Source organism: Silurus aristotelis (genome assembly GCF_946808225.1).
Source record: "Silurus aristotelis genome assembly, chromosome: 3".
Classification (NCBI taxonomy): domain Eukaryota; kingdom Metazoa; phylum Chordata; class Actinopteri; order Siluriformes; family Siluridae; genus Silurus; species Silurus aristotelis.
Genome location: NC_139576.1, coordinates 9,340,098 through 9,358,437, shown reverse-complemented (window position 1 = coordinate 9,358,437; position 18,340 = coordinate 9,340,098). Strand labels below are relative to the sequence as shown.

General features: G+C 40.5%; 1 protein-coding gene across 1 annotated transcript; it reads right to left on the bottom strand.

The window, feature by feature from the left end:
* Window positions 1-3,411: 3,411 nt before the first annotated feature.
* creb1b (cAMP responsive element binding protein 1b) lies at window positions 3,412-17,098 on the bottom strand. Its single transcript, XM_083537154.1, has 8 exons — window positions 16,959-17,098; window positions 7,814-7,926; window positions 7,450-7,596; window positions 6,983-7,083; window positions 6,755-6,894; window positions 6,480-6,662; window positions 6,193-6,346; window positions 3,412-5,087 (listed from the first exon to the last, which is right to left on the bottom strand). Exons 2-8 carry the CDS (start codon window positions 7,916-7,918, stop codon window positions 4,943-4,945), a joined length of 975 nt encoding a protein of 324 aa, XP_083393280.1. The 5' UTR covers window positions 7,919-7,926; window positions 16,959-17,098; the 3' UTR covers window positions 3,412-4,942.
* Between the last annotated feature and the right edge of the window lie 1,242 nt (window positions 17,099-18,340).

The window sequence follows — 18,340 nt, the reverse complement described above, 5'->3', positions numbered from 1 at the left end:
GTATACACTTTATTGGCGAAAATTTGTGAACATCTGGTCATAGGTTTGGTATATGCTTTTTGGGCATTGCAGTCCACATTAAGTTCCAATTTGCTCTTATAATTCCCTTCACTCTTTTGGAAAGATGTTTCACTACATTTTGGAGTGTGCTTGTGGACATTTGTGTTCATCAGACACAAGGGTGTTACTCGAGTCAGGTACAGATGTTGGTGAGGTGAGGAAGTCTGGCGTGCAGTCGGTGTTCTAATTCATCCGAATGGTGTTCAGTAGGGTTGAGATCAGAGCTCTGTAGCAAGCCATTCAAGATCTTTTCTACAAACAATGCAAACCAGATGTTCATGGAGCTGGCTTTGTGCATGGTGGTAGTGTCATGCTGGATCAGGTTTGGGTTTCCAAGTTCAAGTGAATGCAAAATTTAATGCGACCACATCCAGAGACATTCTATACAATTGTGTGCCTTTAACTTATTTGGTAACAGTTTGTAGAAGAACCACATATCGCAGGAAAGGACAGGTGTCCAAATAATTTTGTCTATATTGTGTATATATATATATATATATATATATATATATATATGAATGAGACCTAGTGATATAAATGATAAAGGGGATAAAACGGTGTTCTTCTGGTAGACAGAATTGCAATGGAAGCAAGAAAGAAATAAAGAAACAGAGTAAAAAAGACCTAAAAATAGATGTGGTTGTATCCAATACTAATAATCAACTTCCTGTTATATTTTCAATGCCTTCAGTGAGATGTATAAGACGTGACATCTTCATCCTACTGTAAGTTCCGTTATTTAATCTTCATCTGCAGGGACTGAACAATTTCTGCTGCAGAGTGGGGAAACCCTAGCTGTAGGCTTCAGGGAGCTTCAGAGTGTTCACCTGTCAGAAAATAATTGGTTTTGTGGATGAGACCAGATTCAAGGTGTTCTGTGTCAAATTGCATATACCGTTTTTTTTTTTTGGCCAGTGCTAAAATCTGTATGGAGAAAGTCTGCTAGTGAGAGATTACTTCAACAATTTGTCATGCTCGAGTCCGCTAGTGCACATGACACTGTGGGGCAGAAAGACGAAACCGTGGCAGCTTTGGGCAGTGAGTTATAATGAGTAGATACTGCCTTGATAAAGTAGGGATTTTACCATACCATCAGAGGGTTTTTTCTGTCTTTTTCTTAATTTCGATTTCAAATAGAATTGATGCTGTGGTAAATGACGCAGCTGAACACATGAAACCAGCTTTGATATTTTCTATCATTGGCACTGCAGAGTTCCAGAGGTGCTGCGTTATTATATATTAAAGCGGCCCTAAAAGCAGGAAAATCAAAGGTTTATACAATATTAAGGCACTTGTTTTCTTCTTGTGGCATATATAATGTAAAGATTGAAGATCTGGTTGACAGATGCAGAATAAATGAATAAAAACCGAAATTTTGTTGTGTGTTTTCTTTGATGTCTTGGAGTCTTGTTTAGAGTCAAAAGGGAAAAGCGGTATATTTTCTGCCATAGCAAAACCTTCAGTCTTAGTAAGGTTTCCTAGTATTTTTGTCTTAAAAACAACTGAAATCAGATATCCGCAGGCCACTCAGGTGCTTGTTCAGTCCCTCATCATCTCAGCGCTGGACTACTGTAAGTCGCTCTGGGCAGGTGTGCCTCTGAAAGACATTCAACCTTTGCAACTGATCCAGATCACAGCTGCATAACTTCTCCCACACCACCCCACTCTTACACTCCCATCATTGACTTCCTGTAGCTGCCCAGTGGATTTAAAACACTGATACACACTTACAAAGCCCAACTTAAGCAGAACTTATCTCACCCTTCACTGTACCACGCTCCTTCCATCCTCAAGCACTGCTTGACTGATCCCACCATCTCACTGGGCACAAGGAAGACATTCTTCCAGTCTTTTCTCTGCTCTGGCATCAAGGTGGTGAAACAAACACCCACTTGATATCCGAGAAGCAATTAATGTGAAGGGCAACCAGTTTGATACACAAGTCAAAATAAGTCAAAATAACACACGAGTTCTGAAATAACAAATTTTTATATGTTATTATTAATAATGGATGATACTCATCTTTATCTAGTCATCTTTATTTTAATAGTAATTGTCAAATTCACACCAATGCAAGTGTGCTGCTCACTGGTAAGTGGCGCTACGGAGATAATTTTTTTTAGAAAAGGCCCACAGGCGACTCAAGTGGTCCCGCAGGCACCATGTTGGTGACCCCTGACCTACTGTATATGTTATACAGTACAATGTGCAAAAAAAGAGAAATTTAAATAAGAGTGTACTTATAAACAAACACAATATTGTTCAAAACAGCAAAAGCAGCAAGAGGTGTGCAGAAACACCATGTAACAGTTATGGTATAATTATAGTATAATATGGGTGGAGACATGGATGTGTATGAATTGAAATGACTATTGAGTGTGTGTTTTAGATTGTAACATTTCATTAACACAAAGTAGAGTGTGTGCGTCTGAGTTTCAGTTCAATTCAGTGTGTTGAGGAGCCTGATAGCTTGAAAGAAGAAACTGTTAAAAAGCACCATTTTGTATCTGGAGAGATTAGTAGTCTTTAAACAATGTACCTTTTTGAGAGGTTCTTAGCTTAACATTTTAGACTGATGGTTTTCTTAGTCTCTGTCCTAATGAACCAGCGTCAGAATGTACTTATCGATAAAAACTTCTAAGTCACTCTGGATCAAAGTGTCGGCCAAATGAATTAGAACAATACAGGAGCGTGTCCTTGAAATCTTTTTTTTTAAAATCACGTCAAGCATTTTCTGCTACTCTCACTGGATCTCCGCAATGGTGTAAAAAAACATTGATGCTTAAGCAGGACCTTCATCATCAGGAAGAGGGCGAAGTCTGCAAGAGGCAAATCTGACGAGAAGAGTGAGAGCGGAAGTGAGATCATGTAGATTGTTCTCCGACAGTCATCATGCACAAGTTGCTGAATAGTTTTTCGGTGGTTGGTCTTCCTGATCTCTCATCGTCTCCTAGTAATGTTTTCCCACTATTGAGGCATGTGTGCCACTCAAAACAAATAAATAAAATATGTTATTATAAATTATACCAGACCAATAACACTAAATGGCACACCAGTTAAAGAAATCACAATTTCATTTGAGTTCATAACTGCTATAACGTAACGCATTCAGGGCACATACAGAAAACATGGTGATAACCACATAAAAGTAGATAATGCTTTTTTTTTTTTTTTTTTTTTAATAATCAATCGAAAATTGATTGCTGTGGTACAAAAGGAATAAAACACCATAATGGTAACAGCAACTTGATTTAAGATCGTAGCGTCTCACTGATTTTTTTTTTTAACTGTTATGTTTCGTTTTCTTTCTGTTTGGGGGAAAAATAGCAAAAACACAACAAATGACAGCGCTGGTTTCCACGCACTTGTTTTATATGAAATAGCTGCCGAAAATGCAACAGTCATGGTAGACTAACAACATATATTTGTACCCTATATATATGTGTTGATGCATCAAATACAAAGACGTACAGTACAGAATCCATATCCATTGTGGTGACATAATGCAAAAATAACCACAGGGATATCAACGTTAAAAAAAATGGATATACAAAACAAGTTGAAACATGCTGTAATGACAGATAATAATACTTATACACGATGCTAGTCATTAGTCCGATCGTCTGGGGACAAACCAAAAGGTAACATAACTGTGTATATAAAAAAAATGAAAAAGTCCTTGACGTTTAAAAACCGTTAAAATATTTAACCGTTTCTTTTTTCACTATTTATTCAATACGAAATTCCCGAATGAAGCCCACTGGATCACTTTGTGCTCGAGTGGAACAGACGCAGCCCAGATCAGTACACCCACATCCCGTTAGCTCTGCAAACACACCTGGACCAACACACACACACACACCCTTAGCTGAGCAACCTAGCTACTTCCAAACTGCACATACGTATTAAACACATCAACGTTCTCCCTTTTGGGTCGTCTCTCCTCAGTCCGTCCTCAGAGGAACCAGAAATTGGAGCGAATACAATTTGACTCCGAGGTGCAAAGGTGCTTAAATCCTCGAAGAAAATCCGACGATGAGGAATGTTTATTCTGAAAGGTACAGGGATCGCCAAAAAAAAAAAAGTGTTATTTAAATAAAATGTTTAATATCCATGAGAAAGATAGTAGGCGGAGCCGGAGCAGTGGATGGCTGTTGGCTTAACCAAACTGTAGATATCACAAGTCAAATCAGAATGTAGATGACTAATATAGTTTCCTATAGACAATACAAATAGTATCAGTTATAAATGCCTTAAATTCTTTCGATCTGTTTTCATACAGCTGTTTTTATAAGGCATCAAATGTAAATAATCTAAATAATATTTGACAGTAGAAATGTGTGTAGTCAAAAAAAGAATAAAAAGAATAAAAGAAAACCAACATTTGACACCAAATATTAGTAACAGTCGGACGAATATAGCTGAAAATCTGACGCTCGAGGAAAAAAACGGTGCTCATTCCAACGTATACATTCCTGCAACTGTCCCTCAATGTCCAGAGATGTCCAGATATATTATATAGCATGAGTGTGTCGCTTGCACCTTTTACAATATATCCAGATTTGTTAAAAACTTGTTTCTAAACCAACATAAACGTGAACCCGGGAATTTTAATTAAAGGAAAAAAATGATTCATGGAATTCTTCAAGTCCTTCAACACCTTCACCCGATTTCTTTTTAAAGACATGATCGGGTGGTGCAGAGATTTTGGGGTTCATGCCCCAGTGTGTTCACGGGACATTTCCAGGCAGTCTGAAGCGTTTTTTGTTTCTTTTTTGCTTTTGTTAAAAGTATATTTAGAAAACATGCGTTCCTTCCAGGGACAGCTCACACACAGTCTTTGTACACTGAAGTCCACCAAGGATAAACATGGATGAGGACGTCACTCGGATTTATGGCAGTACAGGTCTTTGAGAGCTTTTAGCTCCTCGATCAGAGTTTTGTTCTGGTTCTCCAAAACAGCCACGCGGTTTTCCAGACACTTCACGTACTCCTTCTTCTTCCGGCGACACTCCCGGGCCGCCTCCCTAGAAAGACAGATGGAGCTGTGATCAGTGTGTATTAATGACAAGTGTCCATCTAATGCAGTTTAGTGGAAATGAGATCCCTCACTGTGATTGTGATTTGAAGCCAAAGCACGATACGATCAATGAAAACAATGACACAAGTGTAGTTTGCCAACGTTTGGACATAAAAGTTAATAACATATAATCTCAAATCCTAAAAGGTTGTTACATATCTTTTATTCATCTGACCACAGAACATTTTTCCACTTTTCAGAACATTGTAAATGAGCTCCGGGGAAGAGAGCGTGCCGGCGTTTCTGGATCATGTTCACGCATGCCTTCTTCTTTGCGTGACAGAGATTTAACCTGCTGGGTTTACCTGCGTTTGTGGATAAAATGGCAAATTGTGTTCACAGACAATTCCTGGAGGTTTTATTGAGCCCATGCACTGATTCCCGTTCCAGAATCATGACTTTTCCCCCCCGTGTACACAGAGATTTCTCCAATTCTTTAACACGTTGAAGAATATTTTGTACTCTAAATGATGGGATATTTAACCATTTTGCAATTTTTTGCATTATTCTGAAATTGTTCCACAATTTGTAGAAATGTTCTTACATAGATTGGTGAAGCTCTGCCCATCTTTACTTCTGAGAGACCTTGCCTCTCACTTTTGTAGTTCCAAATAATTTTTTTTTGAGATGTGTTTAAATAGTATGTATTCTTAGTTTAAAATTTAGTTTTTAGTTTAATTGTGAATAAAATATAGATTCATGAGATTTGCAAATCATTGAATTCTGCTTTTATTTACATTTTACACAGTGTCCCAACTGTTTATTTATTTTTTTTAAATTGGGGTTGTATATTTGCACTGCGATGCTGAGAGATCATGGATAATTGTGACTATTTGGTGGATGCCGAATACACACTACTGCCACCTGTTGGCATGAGAAAGCTATGTTCTCTCACGCAAATGCAGAACGTACACACGTGCGGTTTGGTGTGTCAGATCAGGTGACCTGCGTTTCATTTTTAAATGCCAAAAATCTGCCTGAATAAACGGTCGATCTCTAGTCATAAAGTTACGCCCGATGCAGGTGTTATAAATCAGGCCGTATTTCATTACCTGTTCTTCATGAGTCTCACTTCTCGTTTGCGTGTGGCCTCCTCAGCACCTCCTTGGCTGGGCAGAGCAGGCGATGAGGCCATGACCACTCCAGGGCCGATGGCACTCGCTGACGCTGTGCGAATCTGATACGCCTGCACATCTCCCGAAGCAGCTGTAGAATGAAAAGCGCAGACGTTTATATGGTGATATTAAATTTAAGTCCTCAAAACGCATGCTGAATCGTCTCTGAAGCTTGTGTGTGTTAGATTTCTGTGTAAGTGTGTGTTCCTGTTAGAGCAGGTCACCTTGGACCACAACTTGGTTGCTGGGCACCAGGATCTGCTGGCCGTCGCTCGTCTGGGCGTACTGCAGGATAGTGGTCCCTGGCTGCGCAGCCGCCGCATTCGTCATGGTTAGAGTTTGCAGACCTTGCACTCCGTCTGTGCCGTTATTGGCCAGCTGGATGGCTCCGCCCTGTGTGATTGCGACTGAAAGATAAACCGTGAGAAGTTTCCTCAGAGTCCTCATTATGAAAGGGTACGATAGCAGGTGTGCAGTCACAGGTGAGACAGAAACATACTGTACTGGCCACTGCTGGTCTGATAAATAGGGGTTGGCACCGTAACCGTAGTGATGGCAGGTGCAGCATCTTCCTCGGATTTCTCCTCCTCGATTCTCGGGACTCCCGGGGCGTCGGACGACAAGTCGTTCAGAATCTTCCTGCAGAGCGAGGGTGGGGAAAGAAACGCATCGTTAGCGTTCCACTGCGTTACGCAGATAACAGTAGCACCGCTGTACTCCCACACACCTGTAAGAAGGACGCCTGGAGAGGATCTCTCGACGTTTCTGAGAGTCGGTCACGCTGTCCACGGACTCCTGCGAGTCTTCGCTCTCGGCCACTGTAGAGATCTGAACAGGAAATGCAGACTGTGTGAGATCTGCGCGTTTTAGTCTACAATAAATGTGTGGACAAACACGCCAATGACACGCGTAATTTGGACGTCACACGTGACCTATAATGCCCGGTGTCAATTGAAAGCTGTTCTCATGGATTTTTCTCTCCTATGAACCAAATCTGTGGAGAGAATTCCACAGATTTGGTTCATAGGAGAAAGAAATCCATTACGCAAATCCATATTATTAGAATCACGATTTATAGCATCCCACATAAACGGTGAGTCATTCCAGCGTTACTTTCACCTGTCGAGATAAGCCGAAAAGTCTTTATTTTTAATTGCGCTTTGGGCAATAATATTGTTTGCAGAAGACACTCACCTGGACGGTCTGCACCTGTGGGGACTGGATGACAGAGGGCTGTGCTGCCTGGATCACTCCGTGTACCTGCACTGTCTGCCCATTAGGCAGCTGCACCAGAGTGACGGTGGGGGTGGCGGCGGTGGTGTGTCCTGCACCCACAGTCACCTATGAGAAGAAATAACTACATATTTAAACTGCCATGAATTTAGGGGTTATAAGTGATCTTTGACATCGAAGGAAATGTATATCGCCGCCATTAACGTGATGAGTCGGAGCCCTGAACTTGACCCGAATACGCTGTTCTTAATCCAAACAGCACTACGTAACCCGAGTGAACACGTGAAATGCTGAGAAGGGTTCTGGTGCTGGTGCTCATATGTACCTGAGCGAGCGTGGCAATCTGGGCCTGGGTGATCTGCTGGGCCTCGGTCTCAGCCACAGCTGTGTCTGCACCCTGCTGGGCCTCCGCTCCCACCTCCATGGTCATCGAGTTATCTGCAGACACGCCACGTCACGTTATGTAGCAGAATAATAATAATCTTTATTTTATGTAGTGCCTTCAAAATTCACCTTTCAAAGCTTTCAAAAGCCTAAAAACAGAAATGAAATGAAATAAAAAATATATATATTCACAAAAATACAAATAAATCACCTTCAAAAATCTAAAGAAGGCTGGAGCAGGATTATACACGTGGCCTACTACATGCTTAATGAAAAATGCTGTACGTCTGCCCTACTCTATCAGGTCTTTAACATCTCTAATGCTTCTCAATCTCAATATTTTTTCAGTCCTTTGCTTCCATTGTTCCAGCTGCGCTCTTGTTTTGATAACCCTAAAGAAAGAACCAAAGCCTGTGAGGTTTATTATAAGCGTTTGTGTTTGCTATAGCTGTATGGAAAGCTTCATTTACACACAGAGTTTGGAAACACCTTGTCTTTTGTGAGACACCTGCACATCCTTTTGTTAATATGCAGCAAACTGGCTGGAGGAAAGATGGTCTCATCCCAACAGTCAAACATGGAGGTGGAAGTTGAATGTTTTGGGGTTGTTTTGGAGCAGGGGAATTTTGAAGACTCCGGAAAGTGAAAGGAACCAACATGGCTACCACACAATACTTCAACAGCATGCAATACCGTCTGGACTGCGACTCATTGGAACTGACTTCACTATGAAACAAGACAATGACCTGAAGCGTAAGTCTAACTGTTACTTAGTTATTCAGCAAACAGTCACTGGAGTGATATCTATCATGGAACGTCCTGCTCGGTCACTGCACCTACATCTGATTGAACTGCTCTGGGATGAACTGGATCACAAGGTCAGAAAGAAATCTCCATCCAGTGTAGAACACCTTTGAGAAGTTTTACATGTTTCAGCTGAATGTTTGGAGAAAAGGACTGTCTGGATGCCTTTAGTGTGTAAAGCTGTTATTCATGCTTTAGGATTTTTTGATGAAAATAAAGTTTGTACATTTATATGTTTGTTTGATCCAAGCAAATCTTTATATTATTAAATTAACTAGTTTGCTGCATATAAACAAAAGGAACCTGCATGCGTCTCTCAAAAACAATAAAATACTAAGTATTTCCAAACTTTTTAAAGGCACTGTATAATGAACATTTTTCCAAGTCCTGTGTTACAAGCATTTCTCCAAAATAAAAATTTTTTGATACCATGGAACTACGGAAGTCTTAAATCAGGCATTGAGGACGTTAACCTTAAGAAACGTATCCTGACGTGTCTTATTATTTGGTTGAGACTGATGGTGTCTACACGAGAGAAGCGGTAGACACACTTATCACGGTCTGATTGCTTACAGCGGAAAGTCTGAAAAAATCTGGTGATACCATGTGAAGGATATTCAGCCGGTGGGTTTGGTGAGGGTTGGCGCAAATCAATCGTTGTAAAAAAAAAGTTTGTGTGGTTGCTATGGCAAGCGATAAGTTATTAGTGCGCATTGCACTTGCATGACCGGGTGTCAGTATGTTTATGTTAATAATAGATCACATTGCTAACTAAATTCTATTAAATTGTAGGGAATAAAATATAGGATTATAAATTAAAACCAAATTTTTTACTTACAACTTACACACAACTGAGCGTTGAGATATATCACCTATTAATAACTATTATAATGAAATTTTTTCATATTCATTGCTATTGAAATCAAAACATTGACATACTTATGCATATATATATATATATATATATATATATATATATATATATATATATATATATATATATATATATATATATATATATATATATGGTTGGTGGGTGAATCTAACAAATAATCAGGCTATGTTAATAACTAGAGGCCAACCGATAGTGGATTTTACCGATATCGATACTTAGGTTGGATTGTATTTGCCGTTAACCGATTAATTAACCGTTTTTAAATGGATACAGGATAAAAAAACAAACATAACGCATAATGTATAATAGTACTGAACTTTATTACAAAAAAAAGTACTGAATCATGGAAATGTGCTAAAGGAAATATGAATACATTCGTTAATAAATATAACTTTATAATAAATAAATTATAAATAATAAATATAGCGTTGTAACAGCGGTGTCAGTGAATCGCCTCTAAAGGCCGCTCTTTTAATGACAGCGGACCAGAAGCTGGAAAAACTACCTACGAAGGGAAATTTTAGTTTAAAAGCCAACCTTTATCATTTAATAAAATATAATAAGTACAACATATATAAAAAATTTAATTTTCAAAACATGTCTCTGACATTGTTCGGAGAGACGTTTTAAATGTGGGGTGGGCTTTAGTTCCGGGGACCCCTGGTGTATATATATAGAGAGAGATGCAACGCTTAATCCGCTGTGGCGTACGACTATGAGTTTCGTCTCCAGATGTTCAATGACCCAAATGTTGTGATCTCGGGGTGCAGCGGTGATAAACCGATCGTCAGAACAACGCAGAAAAAGCCACGGACTTCTTTAAAATCCTCCATCTGGTCACGTATAAAAAATATAATGCATGCAATGCAATAGGAGCTCAGTAATTAAGGCGCTGCGCTACTGATCAGAAGGTCGGGGGTTCAAGCCCCGGTCTTGCCAAGCTGCCACTCTTGGGCCCTTAAGCAAGGCCCTTAACCTTCTGTGCTCCAGTAGTGCTGTATCATGGCTGACCCTGTACTCGGACCCCAGGTTCTGAACAGGCAGGGATATGTGAAGAAAAGAATTTCACTGTGCTGTAATGGATATGTGACAAATAAAGACTTCTATTCTTCTAGATAAAAGTAGAGATCCTTTACGAGTGACAAGGTTTGCCAAAACTGCAGTAGAACAATTCAAGTGTCCTGAATAAAGACCTGACCTCAACCCCACTGAACACCTTTATAATAAATTAGAAGACTGCACACCAGACATCCTCCACTAACATCAGTGCCACTAATACTGTTCGAGCTGAAAGATCATAAAACCCCACAGCCATGCATAAACATCTAGTGGAAAGTCTTCCCAGAAAACCAAACAAGGAACTAAAGACATAGATGTGATGGTCCAGGTATAAACGTTTGTGCTTTACTCTTGGAGGTTCACCAGGTTTATGTTTCTAAATTCTAGACTTTATGCAACTATTAGGACAGCTGACTTTTCCAGCCATATGTGGTTCCTCCTCAAATTCTTAATACAAACTTAGAGGCACACGAACGTATTGGACGTCTTTGGAAGAAAAAAAGAGACAACAATTACATTGGTAAATGACATTTTACTTGCTCTAGCAGACCCAAACCTGTTCCAGTAGGACAATGCTTCTTTGATCAGAGTGAGCTCCATGAACATATGGTTTACATAGAAGATCTCGAGTGGCCTGCTACAGAGCATTACCCGACTTTACTAACACCCTTGTAGTTGATGAACACAAATCTCCACAAACACACTCCAAAATCTAGTGGAACATCTTCCCAGAGGAATCTCTCATGGAGAGCTGTCCACAAAATTTCAGCTGGTAGGAGAAAAACGCATGTTTAAAACCAATGTATTTAACGACATGCTCTCATTTTCCTTCCTGGAGACTTGTATCGCTCTTCCATGGACACAAAGGTTTCCTGACCAAATGCAACATCCTTAAAAAAGTTCAGACTGAAAAACAATAGTCAATGCTTTTCAGTGGTCAGTTTTGGTCAGGTTACGTATTTTGCATTCTTTCTTTTTTTTTTTTTTTTTTTTAAGATTCAACTAGTTCAGCCTGTTTTCCTCCACCGAGGCCTTACATGGTTTTTTCTCTCTAAGGAACAACCTTCAGTCACATCACAGTTATGCAAAGTATTCCCTGCTGGGAAGTCGTCCAGGAAATTGGTCTAAATAAGCAGCTCTCTGGAGTTTTCCTGCTTTGTCTGTCGGCCGACCCGGAGTATCCGACGCTGGTGAATGGATTGTGTGATTACGCGTGTTTAGATCCTGCTGGCTAAATGAACACGTTCTGAAGATAAATCCACTTGTGATCCTGGTCTAGAAAGCAGACAGCGGTTATAAATCATCTCTAACATCCGCAATGTCCACCTTTCTGAAGCAGCCCCTTTATTTATAGCTGCAATCTGTTCATCCTGCATCCAGGCACAAGGCTGCTGACGGCGTCTTCCGTCTGCCGGGGGTGGGGGTGGGAGAAAACGCACAGCGGCGAATCAATGCTTTCAACCTCGGTGAACTTTAAAGCAGCTGAGACGGGAAGACTGCGCCGCTTCTCACGGCTTGTGTTTGTGCTGCTTGCGATTATCTAAACAAATCGCAGAGCGGACGTTTGTGTCTGGGAGCAAAGCCTGGGTTAGTATTCAAATCACTGACACTTCGCTGCATCGGGGCCGACACTAATAAAGGTTATAGCAGCTTCGTGTAGTCTACGACCTGGGTGAAGCCTGGGCCTGTCAATCAAAAAAGGTTAAAAAGAGCTTTTACCTGCAGTCCTTTACACAGAAATGTGTCCTGCCACAGACTGTAAGAACAGGGTTCATTTCATACAAGAATCCAGAGTGTGTGATAGCAGACTCTGAAATTGCAGTTCTGGCTGAAACTGTCGTGTCAGTTATTGTTTTTACTGAGTGTGGGTGAAAAGTGTGTGAAATGACCTGTAGAAATAACCCCATGTGAGATCTATCAAACGGAGTTCAAACGTCTGAGACAACATTGAAAAATTGGATTTAAAAATAAACTCGTTTAAACGCCACCACAATGGATTTAATCGAAAATGGATCGTCGAACAACGTACACAAAATTGTGAAATCCATTCCAGCTTGAGGGAGGAGAGGAGGACAAACCAATCTGAGCCCTAACGTTCTTACTTCTCGCTCACGTTGGATGTCATAATGAATCGGCTGGTCGTTTATTTAGAACAGAAGGAAATAAAAGGATTTTCGCTAGTGCTGGAGACGTGTATGGAGAAGACGACTTTTTGCATGTTTTCTTTAGTCTAATCGATGGACTCTTTTCTATCGTCTGTTACAGAACCTGGTCCAAATCCACACTGAGTTTTGAACATAGAACAATAAAAAGTAGACTGCATTTAAAAGGACATGACAGGAAAAAAAATGCTTCATGATTTTAGTTAAGTTACTGAGTTCCTAATGATAAAAAAGACTTTAAAACGGAGGGAAAAACATGAAATTTATATTAGGGCTGGCAATCGATATTATTAGAGGGACAGCACATGTAGGACGTTCTGGAGACAAGGTGAGAGAGGAGAGATTGAGATGGTTTGGACATGTGCAGAGGAGTGACATGGGGTATATCAGTAGGAGAATGCTGAGAATGGAGCCGCCAGGAAGGAGGAAATGAGGAAGACCAAGGAGGAGGTTTATGGATGTGGTGAAGGAAGACATGCAGGTAGATGATTTGAAAGATGCAGATGTAGAGTTCAGGGGGGTTTGGAGACGGATGATCTGCTGTGGTGACCCCTAATTGGAGCAGCCGGAAGAAGAAGAAGAATCGATTAAAATATTTTATTGTGATTAATCGCATCAGAATCAGGTTTATTGGCCAAGTGTGTTGACACACACAAGGAATTTGGTTCCAGCTGATAGTGACTCAAAAGTACAGACATAAATATCACTACACATTTAACTTGGACATTTAAAATGTAGTTAAAATGTAGTAAATGTAGTAAATAAAACTACACATTTAGCATGACAACTTAATTGCACATTTTTATTTGTCCAAAACGTACCTTAAATGAATACTTTTCAAGTTTCTACTACTCTAACATGGGAATGGACAAATATTGAAGACTAGACATGTTTCAAAGGTCAGAGATGTTTTAAGAACTTGTTTAGGTTTTGAAGTCAAGCTTTCTATTCTATTCTATTCTATTCTATTCTATTCTATTCTATTCTATATCCAGTTGCTCAAACCAGACAACCCAATTAATATTATCAGATTATCAGACTGGGCAGCTAATAAAAATACTCTTGTATATGTTTTAAAGTAATTATAGTGTTTTCATTTGCATAAATTATCAAGACACCAAACGGAACATTCGCTATGTTTCCACACGGACGGTTTTAATTGCCGGATGTGTTGCGTCATGGCGGATTTTGGTGCCGATTGGTAAAACAAATGTTCGTTGATTCAAAATAATTTTCAGTGGAGTTTATTTATTTATTGATTTATCTGAGTAAAGAAAGGACAGTGCGGATAAAATAAATTTGCATTAACGTGTTAATTGAAAGTAATAAAGCCCCAATATATGCATGGCCTTAACCACAACAACAACAAAAAAAAAAACAGTGGTGAGATGATAAGCAAGAATGGAACGAATGCACTCCTAAAACCTCGTGTGCCTCCATTTGCTTTACTTTTGTTAAAAAATTTCCAAACAAGCACACTTTCCTAAAAGAATCATCATCTGAGAATTCTTTTGTCCTCAAAAATATTGGTCATCGTTTGTTTCTTTGTCACGGCTGATGTCTCTTATCAAGGCCCTGACAGCGAGATCATAAACAGAATCAGGATTGAAGAGTATTTGGAAAGATTTAAAGTATTTGACGCTTTGATGTAACGACTATCAATTTTTTTTTTATTTTGCCCAGGAGTATTTATCATGTGCCCTGCTGCTGAACAAGTGCTGATAATAATATAGAATTAATATAGAATACATTTAGCTTGGCCGTAAAAAACCTGTGCGTTGTGAACGTTCCCGTTGCAAAAAAAAAGGCCGCTAATCCTGTGCAGAGCGATTATGATTACCACAGCAGTCCCCCAGAGACATTAACATCCATATGCCTGGAAATCTTATCCCATCCGAACGCCACTTACGACTACAATCAACTGGTATGATAATTGATGCTATTGGATGATGTATTATGAGAGACTGCGAGTCTCAGACAGGCTAATCTGATTTCTGGGCAACGCACCAAGCAGGAACTGCAGTTAAAGAAACTCGCCATCTTGTGTGCAGCGCAGAATACAAACTAGATTCAGAGTAGCAACTTAAAGTGATATATTTTTAGTGCATGGCCTTAAATGACCCGGGGGGTGGGGGGTCGCGGAGACATGTACACAGGGCTCTTTAAAATGACTATTATTATCCGATTATTGTCAAGTGCTAGGTTAGATTTCATGCTGTGTCTCAACACCTATATTTCTGAATCAAGTCATCATTCGATAGTTGTGTCAGGACTCTCATTTTCATGCTTGGTGACAGAAAGAAAGGATAGAAAGAAAGACTTAGAAGCTAAGGCGGTGCACAAGACCATGCAGACCTCAGGAACGATAGCACTTTTTTTGGGAGTAGTGAGGACACCTTTAATACCTCTCCTGCACCTGGACATGTGGGTAATTGAAAGCTAGATTTTTTGTTTTTCTGCATCACATACAACAGATTCATATTAAAGGTGTACGAAAAAAAATAAAGAAACGCCGTTTGAAACCACTGAAATAAACACAATATTCATATTTAACTGTACGTAGTGTTCATTTATTATCAGCTCAAAATCATTTCAGTTCATTGTTTCGTTTTTCAAACATTTTCACACTCATGCAGCACTAATCTGGGCCTGGCTGTGGGATCCTTCCAGCACTTGCCATTCTTCTGTACTGGTCTGGACTGTCTCCCTCTAGCCTACTATTTACCCTCTAATGCGCAAATAAAACGTGAATAGCGTGTCAGTAGGCAGCATGGATAGCACAAGGCTACACCATGCAGAAGTCCGTCGAGACCCGACTGCACAATAGTACTTTTCCTTTTTAAGGATGTCTTTATACCCGTCTTGCACCTGGACACGTGGAGATATATTCACACACCGAGCCAGCAACTTTATGGCCACTGATCAGGTATAACATTATGACTAATGCTCCCAAAACAGTCCTGACCAGTCGAGCATTAACAGTAACTTCTTCAGCGGTTTGAGCTAAACGAGCTCGTCTGTTAGATCAGACCACACGGTCCCACCTTCGCTCCTCACGTGCATCACTGAGCCTCGTCCGCCCGTGACCCTGTCGCAGATTCACCACTGTTACTTTCTTGGAGCATTTTTTTTTAGGATACTGAACACTGCAGACCAGGAACACCAGATAAGAGCTGCAGGTTTGGAGATGTTTTGCCCCAGTCGTCTAGACGTCACAATTTGGCGCTTTTCAAAATCGCCAAATCCTTACGCTCGCCCATTTTTCCTGCATTTAACACGTCAACTTTGAGGACGAAATGTTTGCTTGCTGCCTGATAAATCCACCCACTAACAGGTGCCATGATGGAGAGATAATCAGTGTTATTCACTTCACCAGTCATATTGTTATGCCTGATTGGGGTGTATATCAGTTTTTGGAGTAATTATTGGAAATCTACACCACTTACACCTTTCTATGTAACAGTTTCATATTGACGGTGTACAGAAATGCTCTTTCTCTGAATTAAACACAATATTCGTATTTAACTGTCCATTTATTTTTTAGCTCAAAATGCATTTCAGTTTATTAATATTTAGTTTACAAAACATTTATACACTTGTATATCACTAATCTGGACCTGGCTGCAGGATCCTTCTAGGACTTGCCAATCTTCTATAGTGGTGATCAGAAACCTGCTATTTATACTCCAATGCCCAAATCATATGAAAACAGAACGGTCAGTTGTCCATTTCACCAGAAATTAATATAAAATAATAATAATAATGCTTCATATTCGAGCCCCAGAGAACAAACTGGAGACTAGTTGAGCTGGTTAGAGACCTGGTTAGCGTGATGGAAGCTATGGTAGATAGCTAGCTAGCTAACGCGGGGTGGCTAGTCAGGTTAGCCTGCCGGAGCGCTCACACACCCGGAGATGACACAACCGGATCACGCACTGCTTTGTTCGCTCGTTTCCGCTACGCCCTAAACGGTGCCACTGCCTTTGCTCCGGAACACAGCCCGGTTTACCCCCCGTGTCCAACAGTCTCCCCTCCCTCATGTACTACAACCCCGCCGCCATGATCTCTTTGTTTCCTACGGGCCGAACCCGACCCGAGCTCTACGTCTTATACGGGCGAGCTCCCTCCCTTCCCCCCCGCCGCCGGGACACTTTGTCTTCTCTTACCGATACACGCTCCTTCCGTCACTCGCGAGCCCTCGGAGCTCCACTTTTTATTCGGGCCGACACGTAAGAGACCGCGTCAGGCTACACCTCCGCCGCGTCACCGACAACAACAACGACATACACACGCGCGCGCGCGCGCACACACGCGCAGGGAAGGACGAAGGAGAGCCGAGCGCCGCCGAACGCCCACGAAGCGCTCACGGAACTTGCCGAGCTTCAGACGAAGATTTCTCACACGCGAGCGAAATTGCACGAAGGCTGCCGAAAGTTGAACTGTTTAAAGGTCGTGTAGAAGCGTGGATTGTGTTTAAGAACATTTGTCTTTAAGAAGCCCTCCTCCATATTGTTCCCACCTAGAGAAAATAAATGATGATGATGATAGATAGATAGATAGATAGATAGATAGATAGATAGATAGATAGATAGATAGATAGATAGATAGATAGATAGATAGATAGATAGATGTCCTCGCCACATAAAGTGCATGTGTGCAAAGACAACACAAAACAGTGCAAGACAATACAGAACAGTACAAAGACAACACAAGACAGTGCAAAGACAATACAGGACAAATCAAGACAATACAGGACAGTGCAAAGACAACACAAGACAGTGCAAAGACAATACAGGACAGTGCAAAGACAACACAAGACAGTGCAAAGACAACACAAGACAGTGCAAAGACAACACAAGACAGTGCAAAGACAATACAGGACATTGCAAAGACAACACAAGACAGTGCAAGACAAATACACAAAACACAAAATACAAAATAGCTCCGCCAGTAAACCTGTTGTAAAGAGACATTAAGTGAACAGTACCAAAAATGTAAACAAAATGTTGTGCAAAAGAGCAAATAGCAGCAATCCAGGAAAAATGTGCAAAAACGGCACCTGGCTGATGTAATGTGAGTGGTACTGATGACATGGGTGTGCGAAGTGAGTACGAGTGTGTGTTGAGTCCGGGTTGTACAGATCAGTCACACAGTTGTGTGTGTGTGTGTGTGTGTGTGTGTGTGTGTGTGTGTGTGTGTGTGTGTGTGGGTTTGAGTTCAGTTCAGTTCTGTGTTGACATCAAAATCAGAACTACCTTAATTTGTCACGTTGTGCTGGTGCTATAAATATATGAAAACTAGGAAAAAAGTTAAGGACAGTGTACAAGTTGTGCAGGGTACGTAAAAGTAATGATATGTAGGAGATAATCCAGGATATTCTATGAATTACAATGATATACAGTTATAATTATGTGTGAGTGGAGCAGAACTGCAGGATGATTACTGGCAGTAAAATCAGTAAAGCATCAGTGAGCCTTCAGTGTCCTAACGGTGTAGTGTAGACATATTTCCAGGTTCCACATACAAGTAAGAAATAGACATTTGGTGC